The sequence below is a fragment of the Carlito syrichta genome, unplaced genomic scaffold, assembly GCF_000164805.1.
Source record: "Carlito syrichta isolate Samal-C Ts95f unplaced genomic scaffold, Tarsius_syrichta-2.0.1 Scaffold153201, whole genome shotgun sequence".
NCBI lineage: Eukaryota > Metazoa > Chordata > Mammalia > Primates > Tarsiidae > Carlito > Carlito syrichta.
The window spans coordinates 141,167-155,334 of NW_007097297.1; the positions used below are offsets into that span (position 1 = coordinate 141,167).

Genomic DNA, 14,168 nt, shown 5'->3' on the forward strand with positions numbered 1-14,168 from the left:
CCCAATGTTGACCTGCTGGGCTCCGGCGATCCTTCTGCCTCAGCCTTCCAAGTAGCCAGAACTACAGGCACACGCCACCATGCCTGGCTAATTTTTTTTGTTGTAGAGATGTGGTGTCACCAAGTTGCCAAGGCTAGTCTCGAACCTGCGGGCTCAGGCAATCCACCCGCCTTGGCCTCCCAAATTGCTGGGATTACAGGCTGAGCCACCGAGCCTGGTCCCTTAAGTATTTTTTAAAAGTTTGTGCGTGTGTGTGACTTAAAGCCACCTTGTGTATCCCTAGAGGTACTTGTCCCATACTCTGAGAAATGACAGTTTAGACCAGAGGGTCTCCAAATGTACTTGGACTGGCAGCATTAGTATCCCAGGAACTTGTTAGAAAGGCAAATTCGGAAGCCCCCACCCCAGATCTGCTGAATCAAAAGCTCTGGGGTGAGACCCAGCAATGTGGGTTTTACCAAATCTCCAGCAGGATCTGAGAGATGCTCAGATGTGAGAACTACTGCTTTCAATGATTCCCCAGGGTCTTTCAGTTCTCCAGGTCTAAGAGGCCAGGTGTCAGAAGGGACAATCTGACACGGAAGCCGCAGTTCTGTACCCAGATCCTAAGTCTGTTTGGAAGGAAGGCAGCCCCTCCAAGACTCATTTCCTCAGAGCGTTGTCAGGAAGGTGACGCACAGAAACCCCAAGCACACCCAGGTGTGTGGCAGAGACTCACAGGATCATTTTCCTTTCTCCTTCTAATTTGGGTCTTACTGATCCAATGACTTCGGTTTGAACTCAGATTATTTCATGTGGAAGTTCAGGAGCTAATGAGTAGGGAAAGGGGCCAGCAGGGCCCACAGGGACCCTCCAGCTTTGGGTCCCACTTCTCCTTCTACTAGCCACCTGCCCCATAGGAGACATAAGAATATTCCCAGGTAAACAGACCAAGCTCAGGGACAGGCTGGGGCCCTGCAAGAAGCATTTACAGTCTCGCAGAGGCTTCTGCCTCAGAAAAGAACCCAGAGCTGGACAGCAGGCCACAGGACAGGCCAGCCACCATCAGGAAAGAGAAAAAACACACAGATCACAAGAGCTGCCAGGAGAGGCCATGGCTGACCCTGGGACCCCAGACTGCACAAGGGCTCTGACCTGGCAGCTGGGCCCAACAGCCCCGGCTGAGGTGGGCTGGACCCTGGGGCTGCCCCAGGGCCCTGGGGCCCAGAGGAGGCCGCAGCTCCCAGAACCTCTGGGTGATTTTCCACTCTGCGGGCTACCTGCCAGCCTCATCCCTGGCAGCCTGGCCCAGGCTGCTACCCGGAGGCTGGAGCCAAGAATGACTATGGCCCCTTCTTCCCAATCCACCGCAAGGACTGTCCTCTCTCCGCATTGCGGAACGAGTACAGCCTTCAGACTTGACATCAACACTCCTGGACTAACAGACTGGCATCACCTGGGGGCTTGGGAGAAATGCAGAATATAGACTCTACAAACACACACACACACATGGAATCAGCCCTGCATCTTAATAAGATCCTGTGGCCAAATGTTGTCTCTTTTTATTATTTTCAAATCCATAAGGGATTTGGGCATATAAATAAGCAATAATCACCCTCAGGCAGGTTTTAGGTAGATCCCAAATTTTATTGAATGCCCTTCAAGAGAAAAACCAACACAGAGGATCCAGTGTCCAGGGCTGCTGCCCAAGGAGAGATGTGGGATTTCAGCCGCTGCTCACCTGTCCTGCGATGTTGGGAATGCCCCTTGGCCTCAGCTTACCCCTCTGAGCAACGAAACACCAGACAGGGCTTCTCAAGGGCTCTGCAGATGGCCACAAGCCTCAGCAATCCTGCCCCAGGTCTAAAGCTGCCAGTGCCAGGTGGACCTGGGGCTTTTCCGAGCCGTTCCTGGCTGCCTGCAAGAGGCCAGCTTGAAAGATCTCTTTGTTCTCATCCCTCATACTGACCTTTCAGAGCAAAGCTGCCCACTTTTAACAATGTCCAAACAGGGCCTCAAACAAACCCTGGCCCAGAAACCGGCTGCATGGGGAGAAGCCAGGAAGCCATTTATTCCAACCCAAGTAAAGCCCGGTTGGCCAGGGGCACAAAGAGACACGATACGGTGATGGGTCAAAGGCACGGCTCTTCTTGGGAGGCCTCCAGGCAGGACGTGCAAGGGCTGGCAAGCTCCCCTGTCCCCTCAGCAGGCAGCGGGGCACGTTGTGCAAAGCCCTTCACCCTGTTCAGCCCTTGTGGTTTCCGATGGGGTCGGGAGGCAGGCAAGTTCCGTTGTCCTAGGACCAGCACAATGCGTGGTACACAGAAGGCACTAGAGAAATCATCCCTGGATAAACAAATCCCCATGTTCCAATGGGAAAACTAAGGCCTGGACAATGCCTGTCTTCAAGGCCATCAATTGCCCACAGAGGCAGGCTGGCTTACGGCAGGCACAAGGCATTCAGGTTTTGCTCCCTTTGAACCCTGAGACCCCTGAGAAAGCAAGCCTGTCATTCAACCCAGCTGTGTGATTCTTTCCTCTCCTGGTCATATGAACTTCAGAACTCTTAGGACTCAATGGGCAAAGCCTTGGCAAAGTGTCTACTGTGTACCAAGTGCCTGGTCATCAACACCATTCACAACAGGCATACAACAAATACTGGTGGAATGAACTAAGAGACCGAACTACTATCTTGCTCATGGCCCTGAAGGTCAGGAGCTCACAACTGTTCAATTAGCCATGCTCCTGACTTACTAAGTGCTCTGCACATAGTAGGTGCTCAACCAATATTGGAGGGGAGGGGTTGGTTTGATTTGAAACAGAGAATGAGAAACTGTGTGGAATTGACAGCAAAAGGGAACCTGAACAGATACTGGTACACATGACCCTGCCCACAAGTTCCCAGTTCAGGGCTGGCTCCGCTCATCGTAGATGAGAGGCTTCCGGTCAGAGACCCAGAAGAGCACGGCCAGTTGGCAGATCCCAGCAGCTGGAGGCTGAATCATGGGACAAGGTCAGGTGAAGTTCAAATGGTTATCAAGCTGTTCATGCCCACCACAGATCCGAATTCTGTGTTTCAAAAGCTAAAATTCTCCTCTTTACCCCCAGCCCCCAAACTGTGACATCCCCCTCAAATGGCACCGAGGAGACCCAGACAATGGGCTCTTTCCTCTCCAGCGAGGGGTGCAAGTGGGGAGATGGGAGCAGGGAAGGCTGAGGTGGTGGTGCCAATAGTAAACCAAGGCTGTGCATCAAGAGAGGCTGGGATGAGCCCCAGAAGTCACCCTGGGCCCCAAAGCATGACCAGAGCACCACGAGGCTCTCAGCATGGGCTTCACTGCTGGGTGATTTTGGCACAGGAACCCCCCTGAGAACAATCTGACTCCCGCCCTTCCTGCAGATACCAGGTGGCTGCCGGGAACAAGACAATGTTATTGCTGATGGAATACACGCCTCTTGGGGGTCACCCCAAACAGCAGGCTGGGTTTCCTTCGGGGCCTCCACTGCCTCTCCAACTGACACCTGGATGGCAAGGTGGAGCAGGCAGACACACACACACACACACACACACACACACACACACACACACACACACACACAGAAAGGGAGAGTGTGTTCCCAAGTCTGAACCACCTGCCAAGCCCCGGGGAACTCCCTTAGAAAACACATACACTCCCTTCTCTATTGTTTGGTTTTGGTACAGTGAGCACATGTTGCTTTCATACTTAAAAAAAAAATGTTTCTAAAGAACAGGCACAAAACATACAGCCCACCTGGTTGAGCGCACGTGGCCCAAGCTCACTCCAGCCCCGAGCAAAGATTGGGTGCTGCCAGGTCTGGGCAGAAGGAAGGGAAAAAACCGACCCGCAGAGAAATGGCCGCTTGCCCACTCTGGGTGAAGGAGCAGTGTCGGCTCACGCTCTTGTTCTTGGGAGATGCCCAGGCTCTTGTCCTAATGCAGGCTGAAACACTGACGGGGACAGCCAGCTTCCCTGGCACCGCATGGCCCCCTCCCCAGGATTGCCCTCCCAGTCTCACCCCTGGAGCTGCTTCACGCAAAAATGAACCAAGCTCCTTTTTCAAGCCTCCCCTACAGCCAGGACTCCGGTCCCAGCTGCCAGGGTCCCCTAAAATCTCGTCAGAAAGGTGCCCCCTCCTGGCAGCAGGGCGGCCGCAGAACTGCCTGGGGCGAAGCTCCAACCAGAGTCTACGGCTGCCCTCCAGTGGCGGTGAGGGGAAGCAAAGGCCCCCCGACACTTTGCATGGGGGGGATCTCCCAATACCCGAGGGTCCTTTCAGGCCCGTGCTTCCGGTACTAGCTCAATTAGAAACCCTGTCATCAGTCACACAGCAAGGGGCAGAAGTCATCTGGGGGAATGAACTGCCGGATCAATAGGGCAAGGCCCCTGGAAAAAATGAATGTCCCTCACTCACGCCGAATGAGTAACTGGGCGGCCCTCTCGGACTTGGCCAGCGGACTTCGCTGGAGCTCAGAGAGCCATCTGGGGTCAAGCAGTTGCCACCCACTGTGCACAACGAACAATACCACACTCTTTAAATCAGGTCAAATCCTCAGATGGAGAGACAAGTCAGGACCCTGGGGCAGGCACTGCGGGTGGCCACCCGGCCTCACCCTATTCTCAGCAGGGACTCCTCAGACCCTCTGGGGACTGGGTCCACCCCAAGCCAGGTGGGAGTGAGCTCAGGTGGGAAGCAGGTTCTGCCATCCCTCCCTCTTCCTGGGTCCTGAGGAAGCTCATCCCATACTGAGCAGCCCCTCAGCTGCCCTGGGGTCCATCCACCCAGGGAGCGCCCTGCCTCAGGTGGAAAGCAGGTTCCTAGCACAGAGCACTGCCGAACTTCTGCATGGTCGGCTCCTCTGAGATGCAAGCCCCACAGGAGAGGGGACTTCACACTGCTCATGTCTTGAACCCCAAAAGTGAGGGTGAGTGCACCCAGAAGCTGATGGGGAGGACAAGAACTGCTGGGCTGTCCTCTAGGCTTCCTCACCTTAGACCTGTTTGCCCCGCTGGGCTGTCAGCTCTCTGGGTCCTGGGAAGGGTTCCTCCCACCTTCCCCAATACCCCAAGCACTCAGGTGAGCAGGAGTTGAGTTTAACCAGCAGAAAATGGCTCTGCAGCCCCTTAAAAGACTTTTCACAGCTGCCCTGGGAAAGAAGACCCGCCCAATGTCAGGTATCAGGGTCTCAAACCACTCTGGACGTCTGCTTCCAGCTCCACAAGTTAAGACAGCGGTTCTCAACTGAGGGCTACTTTGTCTCCTCCCTCCAGGACATCTGTCAAGATCTAGAGCCATTTTTGGTTGTCACATGTAGGCAGAGGGTGCCACTGGCATCTAATGGGTGGAAACAAGAGATGTCGCTCAAACCCACAATGTATAGAAGAGCCCCCACGATGAAGAGTCACCTGGCTCCAAATAGCAACCATGTGGGGTCAAGAGATCCGAGGCTGAGGTGTCTTTATATTATGTTTAACTTCCTAACAACAACAAAAGTATAAGAAAAATATTGGAAGTGGCGATTCACCTAGGAGGATATAACTTTGAGAGTACGGCATTACACATTACAGGACGATATGACATCGCTCACTGGCATAGACCCGCTGGGGGCAGGTGCTGTGCTGGGTTGAGGCCGTGGGCAGGACGGTCCCAGGTTCAGCACCAAGTTCATGGGCTCTACCACCAATAAGCTCCGTGACTTTGAGTACATTATTTCATCTCTCCTTGATAAAATGCAGATTGTGCTAGTTTCTGCTTCACAGGATTACACAGAAAAGCACTAGCATTCTGCCTGGTACGCAGAAAGTATTCAGAATCAACTACCATTATGAGGAAAGGTGCAAAGGAAATTATTTCCAGCCCAGCTAGGCACACAGGGCTGCAAAACCTGCTTTAAATACCATCCTGGGGCCACCTCTGGACAGGATGGGGCCACAGGAAACAGACAGAGAAGTTGAGTAACTGACACATGTCCTGGGACTGCTACTGACACTCAGAGACTTTCACATGTTTGGGCTGTTTACTTGGAAAGCCACAATGATTCAGTTTTCATTCCTGTTTGCTTGGTGAGGTTGCATCAGGGTGGAGCCAGTATCGTGGCTCTAAGAACTAAAGCGTGTATTTCAGGAGGCAAGAGACAGAGGGGACAGAGCTCCAGGAATGGAGAAGTGACCGAAATTACTCAGGCTCTCCTGGAAAGGGATGGCTGGTTAACGTCTTTGCCCCTCCACACAAACACACAGACCCACAACCCTCACACACAGCCTGAGTGACAGAAGGCAGACGGGAGGAAACAGACTCTGGAGAGGGGTGGGACCACCTGCAGGAGAGGCGCCATCCTTTGAGGATGGTGATTCAGGGTCCCAGAGGAGAAAAAAGAGCCCCGAGCCACCACCCTGGATGAGCTTTGGCTCCCAGACATCCCCAGACCCCATCCCTTCTCACACATGTCCCCCGGGCTACCCATCCACACCCAAAACATGGGAATGGCATGAGTTTCCAGGTCACACAAACTCAAAGCTGGACTCCAGTGGGTGAGCTTGGGCAAGTGGGTGGGCTAAGTGAATGATCCAACCTCTTTAAGCCTCTGTCCCCTCGTTGGTGATGTGGGATCACCCAGCCTGCTTCCCAGAGTATTGCATACTGAGCATGTGGTGTGGCCTGGTGCCCAGCAGGTGCGAGATTACCGCTGTCTCTCTCCCTGTCCTCCCCTGACTGCTCTTGATGTCTCACAGAAGGGGAGCCGGAGGACCCCAGAGGTGGCTGTGGGGGACCTTCGTGGAGAGGGAGTTCACAGCCGTCCCTCTGAGCTGAATCCTGTACTAAGGTGATCTGTCCCCCTTCCATCTCACTGGATCCTCAAACGCCCAGGGACACCGACAAACAGAAGCCCCCATCTTAGAGGGGAGGAAGCCAAGCTAGAGGGGTAGAGGAGGAACTAGCCCAGGGCCCCAGAGTGACCTTCAATCCCCTAGGCCCCTCTAACTTCCTCCAGATGGTGAGGGTGCCTACCACATGTACCACACCGGAAACTGTGAACATAAGCATCCTCAGGAGAGCCGAGAGGCTGGGAGCACCTAAGGGTGGTAGCAGAGTCTCTGTAACAGGATTTCTGCTGTGGGCAGTGTAGCCTAGTGGTGAGGAGTGACAACTCAGAAAGTTAGCTGGGCCCTGCATACACATCCTGGCTCTACACAGGACATGTCACTTTTGTTTTCGGTGCCTCTTTTTCTTTTTTTAAGAAACAGCATCTTGTTTGGTTGCCCAGGCTGGAGTGCAGTGGCATGGTCACAGGTCAGCCTTGAACACCTGAGCTCAAGCTCACATCCCATCTTTGAAGCAGGGATGCTACCTCAGACGGCTCTTGGGAAGTCTGACGAATGTATGTAAGCAAAGCTCTTAACAAGTGCCTTGTACAAATTTAGCACTTTATACGTGGCGTGACTATCATAATGAATATCCGTAAATGAATGAATGAAGGGATAGACTATTAAAATTAAAACTGAGCCAGGTGTGGGGGCTCACGCCTGTAATCCCACACTTTGGGAAGTGGGAGGTGAAAGGATAGCCTGAGTCCAGGGGTGTGAGACCAGCCTGAGCAACTTGGCAAGACCTCATAAATCAAAAAACTAGCTGGGCGTGGTGGCACATGCCTGTAGTTCCAGCTACTTGGGAGGCTGGGTTAGAAGGATCGTCTGAGCCCAGCAGGTTAAGGCTGCGGTAGCTGTGAGCATGCCATTGCACTCCTATCTGGGTGACAGGGTGAGACTCTGACTCCAAAAATAAATTAATTAATTAATAAAAATAAAACTTTCCCCTTGCCACAAAATCAACTCCACAGGGCCTTCAAACATAAGAACCTCTGCCCTGTGGGCCTATAAAGGTCCCTGGGATGGAGAAACTCCCCAAACTCTCTAGAGTTGGGGTCAGCAAATAATTTTTTATAAAGGGCAAAGAAAGATGGCAAATATTCTAGGCTTTGCCACAAGGTCTCCATTGCAACTCTTGAACGCTGTGGTGAGAAGATATTAAATGAGTGGGAGGGGCTGTGTTCTAAGAAAAATGTATTTATAAAGGCAGGCTGTAGCCCACTTAACTTCCCTGGGTTCTCAAAGGGCTTCGTAAGGTGCTGATGAGTCTTCCGGTAGCGAGCCTACCCCTCCTTCCAAATCTCTGCAGGCAGGGAGCTGAAGGCGTGCCTTTTTGGTACCCCCAGACTCGTGCCTGGGAACTCACAACTGGCAGAAGGGGTGTTCTCCCAGGAAAGGGAGCTCTAGGTGGCCCCGAGCAGAGCCAGGCGAGGGTAACAGTGGTTCCAGCTCCAGCTGCCTAGGCAAAACCAGGAACCACTCCCTGGGCCACCATCTCTCTGAAACCAAAACTCAGCAACTGAAAAAAGACCAAAAAAAAAGCAGCCAGTGGAGGAGGAGTTAGGCAGCTATCCTCAGTGCGCCAGCTCCAGGCCACAGCTGGCCCCATGGTCAGCCCTCCCTTGTGATGAGCTGCCTCGGCTCTCCAGGCCTACACGTCCCAACAGGGACACCAGCACCCCTCTGGCCTAGCATTTAAGAAATTAAAAAGGAGCCAGGCACAGTGGTTCACCGCCTGTAATCCCAGCACTTTGGGAGGTGGAGGTGAGAGGATTGCCTGAGCCCAGGGGTTTGAGACCAGCCTGGGCAACTTGGCAAGACCTCTATAATAAATCAAAAAATTAGCTGGGTGTGGTGGTGCACACCTTGGAAGGCTGAGGTAGAAGGATCGCCTAAGCCCAGCAGGTCAGGCCTGCAGTGACCATGAGCATGCCACTGCACTCCAGCTTTGGCAACAAAGTGAGACTCCAACTCAAAAAAAAAAAAAAAAAAAAGAAATTAAAAAAAGGAAAACAAAAGGTGTAACATTTGTATTCGGACCAGCAACCCATCCAGCAATGAACTGCACAGAAAATAATAAAAATGAATGATAACACAGGCTTTGACTTTCCAAGCAGCAGTGATGTGTCAGGCACCCCTGGGAGGTGTTCACGCATGGTTTGATCCCCACAAGGATGACAAAAGGCAGGTGGGGCCTCACTTCACCTTACAGTTAAGAAAAGCAGGGGTTCAGAAAGGGCAAGGGACTTGCCTACAGACACATAGGCTTCTGGCAGCAAAGCTGGGATTGGCTCCCAGGTGTGCTGGCTCCAAAGCTGTGTTTCCCCACTCTCCTACTCTGCCAGGCCTGAGGACAGAGCAGGGAGGCGGCCTGTCACTGTATGGGATCTTTCTATAGGAAAGACAGGGACTCATGCAACGCCTGCCCACCACAGCAAGGGCAGAGTGGAGAGACAGAGAAGGAAGAGCGCACAGGCCTCCTCCAGGCGGGGGTCTGCTGGGGCAAGACTGCTGAGCCCAAAGCCCCCAGGGCCCAAGCCCATCTGCCTGCTACAGCAATCACCACCACCTCTGCCTCCTGGGAGTGGCCTTACCACGGCCTGCTCTGAGTTCTGGGCAAGCAACTCCACTTCTCTCTCTCCAAGCAGCGGAAGACTCACGCTCAGGGCCTCGGGGACCCTGAAAGCGAAGCCGCTCTGATGGGCCAAAGATGCCCGCTGGATGGAAAAGCAGCCCGGGCCAGAGCCCTGTGTGTCCATCAGTCTGCCTCCCCCACAGGCCCCAGGGCACCTGGAGATCCACCCCCAGACAAGGGTCAGACCCAACAATCTGGAAAGCTTCAGAGGCTTTGCCTCTTTCTGCAGATTCAGGGCATGCCCTCAGGCTCACTCAGGCTGGAGGACAGTGGCACGATCACAGCACCTGTAGTCCCAGCTACTCTGGAGGCTGAGGTGGAAGGATAGCCTGAGACCAGCAGGTTGAGGCTGCAGTGGCCATGATTGTGCCACTGCAGTCCAGCCTGGGAGACAGAGTGAAACTCCAACTCAAAAAAAAAAAAAAAAAAAGAAAGCTGGGCTCGGTGGCTCAGCCTGTAATCCCAGCACTTTGGGCGGCTGAGGTGAGTAGATTGCCTGAGTCCACGGATTCGAGACCTGCCTGGGCAACTTGGCAAGACCTCATCTCTACAATAAATCAAAATGAGATGGGCATGGTAGTGCACACCTGTAGTTCCAGCTACTTGGAAGGCTGAGGCGGAAGGATCGCCGGAGCCCGGCAGGTCGAGGCTGCGGTGGCCGGGAGCGGCCACTGCACTCCAGTCTGGGCAACAGAGTGAGACTCCAACTCAAAAAAAAAAAAAAAGAAAAGAAAAAACATAGCTGCATAGCTATACATAGAAAAACACAGAAGACTTACATGAAAATGTTAACAGTGATTATCTAAAGTAAGAGTTAACATATTTTTCTATAACGGATCAGAGCGGGGCTAAAGGTCCAGTATCTCGCCAATGGCCAACAATTTAATCAGTCATCGGTCACACCTACATACTGAGGCACCCATAAAAACCCAAAGCACACGGTCTGGAGAGCTTCTGGGCTGCTGGCACGGGAAGGTAGCACACTTGGGGACACAGCTGTCGGTCTCCTCCTCCCCACACCCTTCCCTGGGCATCTCTGCCACTGAGCTGTTGTTGAGTTTCCTTGTTTTGCACAATACTATCAGCCACTGGGCCCTGGGCTCTGGCAAACTGAACCGGTGAAGATGTCGTGGGAACCTCTGATTTGTAGCAAAGTCAGATAGAAGTTGTGGGTAACCTGAGGGCCTGCTGCTTGTGACTGGCAAGTGGGAGGGGGAGTAGTCCTGTGGGACCGAGCTTGGGGGTCTGCGCTGACTCCCGCTGGTGTCACAAGTCAATTGCTGGACACTCAGAACCAGTTGTGAGCTGGAGAGAACTCCCGTTGTGTTACGAGCACACCACAGGAGAAAACAGTAAGTTTCTGTTTTCCTACTCAAAAGGTACCATGTGCAAGAATCGTCTATTCAAAAACAGGTTAAATGAAAAGAATGGATAAAGTGAAACCTAACAAAATACAGCATACAACACAAATGGCACACAAGCTTCAGAGAACACCAGATCACTGAGGAGAAAGGTGTGTGCCCCTGACCCTGGGTCATCTTGCCTATGAGGAGGAGGTGAATACTGGCGCCAGCTGGAGCCTGGGTGAGGTGAGGTGTGAAGAGCCTCCCTTGGGGACTGGCCACCCTCAGCACTTAGGAACTCCTTCCTGTCACCAGTGATCCAGCCCAGTGTCTGCACAGGACTGTAATAAGGCAGAGGAGGGGACCGAGAGGCATAAGTCTCTGCTGCCAAGACAGGAGGGGACCCCGGCCCCCATCCTGAAGTTCCCAGACTGGGGAAGACACTGCCAGCCGACAGGACCGAGTACCTGCAGACCCGCCCCAGGGTCACTTACCAGCAACATGCCCTTCTGATTTGGTAGCTTCTCCCCCCACCCCCGCTACTCCCCATGAAGCTGCCACTCCCTGCCACTCCCGGCCTGGCACCCAACATCGGCCAGCCTACCACTGTTCATGGGGTGGGGCAGAGAGGGCCTACTTCACCCAGAAACAAAAGCTGAAGGAAGACGTAAGAAAACAAGATTTGCTGTCACCCTCATCAGCGGGGACACTGGCAATCCCAGAATGACACCGGGCCTTTATTTAAACTTACCTTCACACCTCACCACCATACCCTGAAAGCTGAAATGAATAGGAATCCTTTCCCTTTTTTTTTTTTTTTTGGAGTCTGGGTCTCACTCTGTTGCCCAGGCTGGGGTGCAGTAGCATGATCACAGCTCACCACAACCTCGACTTCCTGGGCTCAGGCAATCTTTCCATCTCAGTCTCCCAAACAGTTGGGACTACAGCCATGTGTCACCACATCTGATTAATTTTTTGTAGAGACAAGGTCACTCCTAGGATCAAATGATCCTCCCATCTCAGCCTCCCAAAGTGAGCCACCATGCCCAACCTACTTTCCCAGTTGATTCTGGGGAATCTGAGACTCAGAGAAACCAAATGACTTGCCCCATGCTGCAGACAGCAGTGGACAAAGCAGACTGGCACTTCATGGTCCTTTGCTCTTCCAACATCACCTCCCAGGACCCAGGTTCCCACACTCTCCCCTCTCCAGGTAATCATGCCTGTTTCTTTCCTCGGTGGTTCCCTGGAAGCACAGGCAAGTATCCTGAAGCTGGGCCCTCCCCTCCACCTGAAAAGATGTGACACAAGCAAGCCAGCCCACACCCGATCCTCTCAGGAGACCCCACGTGCTCAGGCCACAGAAGAGGGGGACCAGGCCTAAGACCATGTCAGAAGCCCCAGCCCACAGTGAGGTGCCCAGGTCCCTCAGCTGCCCACCACCTACCCCTTCTTCAAGTTTTTCACGTAGGCGCTCTGGAGGGCAGCTTCCAGGAAGTAGGTGAGCTCATAGTCCACTGGGTGAAAGCCTTTCAGATGCCTCGATGCGCTGTTATTTGTGGTCTGGAAAGGTGAGCAGAGAGGAAGTCACTGTCTCAAAGTTCTGAGGCAGAGGGAGTGAGGGTCAGTCCAGCTGTGGAAGGTGGCCCTATCACCATCTCAGTCCCAGCTGCTCAGGGGCACATGGTACAATTCTTGGACCAAACTCAACCTAATTCACTTTTTTTTTCTTTTTTTAAAAATTATTTATTCTTTTCTCAGAGGCAGGTTCTCACTGTGTTGCCCAGGTTGGCGTGCAGTGGTATGATCATAACTCACTGTAACCTCACATTTCTTTTTTTTTTTTTAAGTTGGAGTCTCACTCTGTCACCCAGGCTGAAGTGCAGTGGCATGCTCAAGGACACCATAGGCTCAATATGCTGGGCTCAGGTGATCCTTCTGCCTCAGTCTTCCAAGTAGCTAGAACCACAGGCACACACCACCACGCCTGGCTTATTTTTTGATTTGTCGTAGAGACGAGGTCTTGCCAAGTTGCCCAGGCTGGTCTTGACCCCTGGGCTTAGGAAATTCTCTCGCCTCTTCCTCCCAAGGTGCTAGGATTATAGCTGTGCCCAGTAGTAACCTCATATTTCAGGCTTAACCAATCCTCCTGCCTCAGTATCCACAGTAGCTGGTATTTCAGGCATGCACCACCATACCCAGCTATTTCTTTTTTTAATTTTTGTAGAGAGAGGGTCTCACTATGTTGCCCAGGCTGGTCTGAAACTCCTGGTCTTGAGCGATCATCCCACCTCGGTCTCCCAATGTACTGGATAACAGGCATGAGCCACTGTGCCTGGCCAACTCATTTTGATTTAAAAATATATTGAAAGCACTCTCTCCCCATCCAAACTTTGGATGTCCAAAAGCCCCAAGTCTAACATTAATTCAACAATCACAGAGCTTTAAATTCATTCACTCATTTAGTCCTTAGAGCAACCCTATCAGGTTGGAATTGTCTTCAGTTCCATTTCACAGTGGAGAACACTGAGGCACAGAGAGGCTCTCTTCTTGTCCTGAGGTTGCTCAGGTTGTGGGTGGTGGAGACAAGCGGTCAGGCTCAAATCGACACTCCCACCCTCTGCTGCAGGAAGATTTCCCTGTCTGTTGAGAGCCATGCTGAGCAGAAGGTGAAGCAGACTTAAAAGAGGTTCTTAGTATGTCGGAGGTCAGGACTGGGTCTCAGGAGGGACACATGAACTTTCTGTGGCCTGCCCTTCCTCAGATTGAGACAACCAGTTCTCCGGCCCATTCGTCTGCCCCCTGCCACCAGGCATTGACTCCAGCCCCAGCCACCACTGTAGCTCATCACCCTCATCCCCTTTTAAAAGTCCAAAGTCGGGTTAACCCCCTTAGGTCCCCTCCCACTGTGAAAGCTTTTCTGTCCTCTTAATAAATTCTGCTTCAAAAAAAAAGTCCAAAGCCTCTGGGCATGGTGGCTCACGCCTATAATCTCAGTATTTTGGGAGGCGGAGGAGAGAGGATTGCCTGAGCCCAGGGGTTCAAAACCAGTCTGGGCAACTTGGCAAGACTTCGCCTCTACAATAAAAAAAAAAATTAGCTGGGTGTGGTGGCACATGCCTGTAGTTCCAGCTACTTGGAAGGCTGAGGCGGAAGGATCACCTGAGTCCAGCAGGTTGAGGCTGCGGTGGCCATGAGCATCTACACTCCAGCCTGGGTGACAGAGTGAGACTCCAACTCAAAAACAAAAAAGTAAATAAATAAAAGTCTAAAAGCTTAGGCATCCAGCTGAGTGGGAGACTTTATCTTTTTTTTTTTTTTTTT

At 52.6% G+C, this 14,168-nt stretch overlaps 1 protein-coding gene across 2 annotated transcripts in view; it reads right to left on the reverse strand.

The window, feature by feature from the left end:
• TTC7A (tetratricopeptide repeat domain 7A) overlaps nt 1–14,168 on the reverse strand; it is a 123,662-nt gene that overhangs the window by 81,837 nt on the left and 27,657 nt on the right. For both annotated transcript variants that reach the window (XM_008050585.2, XM_021708860.1), the window contains exon 4: nt 12,292–12,407. Coding sequence is in view for 1 of the 2 variants with exons in the window: in XM_021708860.1 (XP_021564535.1) it covers nt 12,292–12,407 (116 nt within the window). In the remaining variant the exon portion in view is untranslated. The remainder of the gene's footprint in view (nt 1–12,291; nt 12,408–14,168) is intronic.